This window comes from Seriola dumerili, unplaced genomic scaffold (genome assembly GCF_002260705.1).
Source record: "Seriola dumerili isolate Sdu_G_001 unplaced genomic scaffold, Sdu_1.0 BDQW01000052.1, whole genome shotgun sequence".
Lineage (NCBI taxonomy): Eukaryota > Metazoa > Chordata > Actinopteri > Carangiformes > Carangidae > Seriola > Seriola dumerili.
In genome coordinates, this window is record NW_019174307.1 from 13,765,368 (window position 1) to 13,769,988 (window position 4,621).

General features: G+C 40.7%; 1 protein-coding gene across 1 annotated transcript; it reads right to left on the minus strand.

Annotated features, from left to right (window-relative positions):
- Nucleotides 1-1,230: 1,230 nt before the first annotated feature.
- LOC111218479 (ribulose-phosphate 3-epimerase-like) lies at nt 1,231-4,290 on the minus strand. Its single transcript, XM_022740806.1, has 6 exons — nt 4,127-4,290; nt 3,671-3,750; nt 3,381-3,520; nt 2,973-3,107; nt 2,051-2,137; nt 1,231-1,943 (listed from the first exon to the last, which is right to left on the minus strand). Exons 1-6 carry the CDS (start codon nt 4,246-4,248, stop codon nt 1,821-1,823), a joined length of 687 nt encoding a protein of 228 aa, XP_022596527.1. The 5' UTR covers nt 4,249-4,290; the 3' UTR covers nt 1,231-1,820.
- Nucleotides 4,291-4,621: the final 331 nt, after the last annotated feature.

Below are 4,621 nucleotides of genomic sequence, written 5' to 3' on the forward strand. Positions count from 1 at the left end.
AATAATATATGCTTACGAATTCTTTCTATGATTTATTACTCTGATTAGGAATCCCCTTATTTGGTGTTTTTGTCCAAATTCGCCATCTAGTGTATGAAGAAGGAAATTGCGCTAAAAGTCTGCAACACAGCTTCATAGAGCATACAGCATTCCGCTGGGCAGTTTAATCTACGGCTATGCATTATATTTTAGAAGATCATTATATGTTTTCTAAATAAAATATATCAATGAACTATATTACTACAATATAGATTACAAATAAATGCAATCAAGTATTTATGCACAATATTTACCTCTGATGCTACAGGTTAGATGTATAGAATGATGTTGATGAGAGAGGTCAGAGGAGAATGGCCAGAAGGGTTTGGGCTGACAGAGTGGGTACTGTGGTGAGCAGAAAACCTGCCTTGTGTCAACAGTCTAGGCTGGTGGTGGTGGTATAATGGTGAGGGGAATGTTTTCTTGGCACATTTTTGGGCCCTTTAATACTAACAAAACATTGTTTGAATGCCATAGCCTCAATCTGAGTATTGCTGCTGACTATGTGCATTCTTTTATGATCACAATTTACCATCTTCTAATGGCTACTTCCAGCACGATAATGCACCATGACAATGAGTTCAGTGTACTTCAGTGGCTTCCACAGTCACCAGATCTGACTCCAATAGAACACCTCTGGGATGTGGTAGAACAGAAGATTAGCAGCATGAATGTGCGGCTGACAAATCTGCAGAAATGATGTGATGCAATCGTGTCAACATGAACCCGAATCTCAAAGGAATATTTCCAACATCTTGTTGAATCCACAAAGAACTGAGGCTGTTTTGAGAACAGAGAGGCTGTACTCAGTACTCATGCAGATAACATATAATTCATGTTTACTGTTTTCTTAAATCTTTCCTGCATGTAATTAGGCAGGTTTGTTTGTCATTTTTACTTAATACTGCATACAGTATTTTCCAACACACATCCTTACTCTGGATTATATTATCAAGATTATTTAATGTCAATAGATAATCAGTCTACCTCATCCAGTCAGAACTAGCAGTAGCCTGTAACACAGACACGCTAGCATTAACCAACCTAAAGAGAAATGATCTCCAGGTGTAATTCAGTACTTTGCTGTGTATATATTATATACAATTTGTCTTGTTTAATTTCTGCACCCTTTTTTTTCAAATTTGGTCTCAATCACATTGAAGGTCAAACTGCAAATAATATACACATCACTTCCTATGAGTTTCTTTAATCTGCAAAAACAAAATCTCATTGAATTTAGTAGTGTACAATATTTTTGCTCAGTAGCACAGGAAGATTTTTGGGAATGGTCCATTTCAACAAAACAGTGAAAGAGCAAAAACAGTTATGATGTATGAAACATCATTTCAGATGGAATTCAAAAAATGATTTGCCACAGTGCTCCTTGTGCCATGTTATTGCCATGATTAATTTATACTCACAATTTACAGTATAAGGCAAAACAATATTCAGGAATGTTTACAGATGAGAAATCAGCATAAGATTCCAGTCTCAAAATGATGACACTCACTTTGACTAAACTGTTCAGAGAGGAGAGACTGTAGCAGGACAGGATGAAGTTCAAACAGTTTGTAGAGGCACGATGCAGCTTCACTCATATTAAAGTGTTTTAGATTTGGCAAACTGCACCCACACCTCCACAGAAGCCCACTGCTCTGACTGTGACCCCCGACCTCTACCCCAGAAATGTCCGTATTGAGTCTGTTCCACTGGCTGCTGTGGTGTGGTGCTTGGACAGGCTGGTAGAGTGCTGCCGTGGGGATCTCCACAAAGAGGACATCTCAGCGGTCCAGCGAGCGTTTCTGGATTGCTTCGGCCACCACGGTGCGCAGAAGACCGATGACAGAACGAGGGTCGTCGCTGCCTATCACAGCGCTGCCTGACACTATCATGTTGGCTCCAGCCTGGGGCAAATATGAGAATACACACAGCATGAGATTACCTAAAAAAAAATCCAATTAAGAGTTTTTATGTGGTTATTTGAATAGGCTGTACTGTTTGTAGTCCTCACCTCTGCACACTTGTGAATGCTGTCGGGGCCAACCCCTCCATCTACTTCAATGTCTAACGAAGGGAACTGACTCCGCAGCCAGCTCACCTGGTGACAAAAACAAAGAGATCAAAATCGACCTAACACCATTTCTACAACAAACTTTTCACATATTAGTTCACTGCAAAGAGACACAGTGCTACAGATTAAAGCACAGATGTCCTCAACCAGATTGGAACACTAGTCAGACAAAACTACCAGGCTTTGGTAAACAGATGCTTCTATCAGGGCTGCAAGCAGTTATAGACATTCAACAGACTTCTACATAGTCACCGCAAGAGAGACGAAAGGGAAAAAAGAGAGCACTGAAATGTAACTTTATGTATTTCTGTGGTTTAGCAAAAATGTTTATGGACAGTGAGTCTCACATCATTGTGAAAGTCAAACTTTACCTGACATTTATGTGATTTTAGTCTTTAATTTTAGAGTAATTTAATAGATTAAAGTTAGTCTTTAATTTAGAACGTCTCCTGTGTGAAACAGGTACATAATAATCATCTTGTTAAGATATAATTGTTTATAAAAACTCATCTGATCTATCCCACAGTTACTTTGACTGAAGGGAGCTCTGCTTTGCACTTCATATCCTGGTTGCAGATCATCCACCAGCTGCCTAATCTCTTTGTCATTGCCTTACAGAAACTGTTTCAGATGCAATGAATGATACATGAATCTGTAATTACAGTGGCTCAAAAGAGAACTGGCCAGTAGTTTATCCCTTCATGTCACAGAGGTCAATTTCCTTTTTTTCTCCATAAGTACGATGGCATGTTTGTTATGTTAAATTGATGCTGATTGGCTGTATTGTAAGCTTTGAAGCCTAGTTGTGGTTGTGCTTAAAGTTCCTGTTTTGATATTTCCTCTAACTGCAGTTTGTCCTTACCTTAGGCATCATGTCCTCCATGAACTTCTGTCCTCCAAAGCCAGGTTCCACAGTCATGACCAGAGCCATGTCGATGTGGTTAGCCCAAGGTGCCAGCTCTTCAACTGTTGTACCAGGCTTTATGGCCAAACCCACCTACAATATTAACACAGTGTTAATGAGTCATCCTAAAACACAGTGGACTCACGTTTTCAGTTGATGCCAATATTTTAAATTTTCCTGTCAGTATCATCTTGTACCAATACGCATTGTCTATTCAGACAAGCTTTCCTAATATGTGGTTTCTACTTCTTAAATACATCTAAAGATGCATTACGTAGTTACTCTCTTCATTAGTGAGACTTTACGATACACACTCTGGAGCTGGAATTCAACTCTGCCTCTTGGAGTGCAGGATTGTTTTCTCACCTTCATGCCACTCTCTTTTATTTCCTTGATGAGGTTTCCAGGGTTGGTAGTGGCCTCCAAGTGGAATGTGTACTGGTTGGCTCCTGCTGCAGCCATGGGCTTCACCCATTGCTCCGGCCGAGACACCATCATATGCATGTCTGCAACATTAACAATGTCTTAACACTGTACTCCCCCACACAGCAGAGGCATTCATAATTCAATTCAGTTCAATGGAATAATTGGGTTATGGTTTGTAGAATGTGTTGTGTGTCTGTGTGTGTGTGTGTGTGGGTGGTTTTATTTCTCACCAAAGAAAGGGTCTTGGCCTACTGACTTCCTTAGGCACTCCACCATGGGATGGCCAAATGTGATATTGGGGACAAAGTGCCTTTAAAAGGAAACAAAACCAAACATTTAACTAGCAGCTGTTGTGAAAACGTCTCATCTTGCATAAACAGTAACGCCTTGCGTAAGTGTAGAGGAAGGTAAAATGTGTCTTCATCAGCAGGCAAAAGGGCTACAGCTGTTATGACTCGGAACACAGTATGATGTTTGACATCTCGACGTTTGGAAAGTCTCTTCCTCTGACACACTTAAGCCAGAAAAAATCCAGTTACATAAACATCGGCTCCAGTCAGCTTAACTTCTGGCAAGCTAACTTAGCTTGTTGATGTTAGCCAACTTTAGCTCTCTGGCACTGAACTTCCAACCGGCTTGCTAGTCGTTAGCATGCTAGTTTATCCAAAGAAGTACCATAAACTGACCCGTCCATGACGTCGAGGTGCAGGTAATCTGCCCCGCACTCCATCATCCGCACACATTCGCTGCCCAGACAGGACAGATCGCTGCTCAGGATGGACGGACCGATTTTCGCACTGTAAGCCATGCTGTCACTGCTGTTACTGTCTGCATGGAGCCAGGAGGCTAACTCCAGGTCAAGTTAAACACTAGGTAAAGCACGACGTCCGCTGATAACTTTCAAAGTAAAAGTGAAAGTGACGAAATAGTGAAAAGCCACAAATAGCCCCAACACGTCTTCTTATTATATATCAACAAATAATGTAGTCTTCCAAAATACAGCTGAAATGCTGATATGTGGATAGCAAAAATATTTACCAGAAAACGGAAGGGTTGCCCTAAAGGTGGTTGTAGCCTACTGTGTAGCCTATATTGGAGGCTGAAAAATTAAGGTAGTGAAACAGGCAGTGTAGTCAGTCAATTTAACTATAAGGTCTGTGGGATAGCTCAATAAATTTGTG

What these genes read in the sequence shown, in the direction of transcription:
- LOC111218479 (XM_022740806.1), bottom strand. Translation starts at nt 4,248, where the DNA reads ATGGCTTACAGTGCGAAAATCGGTCCGTCCATCCTGAGCAGCGATCTG. An exon ending in AGGCCAAGACCCTTTCTTTG is followed by an intron (nt 3,521 to 3,670) that starts GTGAGAAATAAA and finishes TTAATGTTGCAG; the next exon opens with ACATGCATATGATGGTGTCT. An exon ending in GCATTCACAAGTGTGCAGAG is followed by an intron (nt 1,944 to 2,050) that starts GTGAGGACTACA and finishes TATTTGCCCCAG; the next exon opens with GCTGGAGCCAACATGATAGT.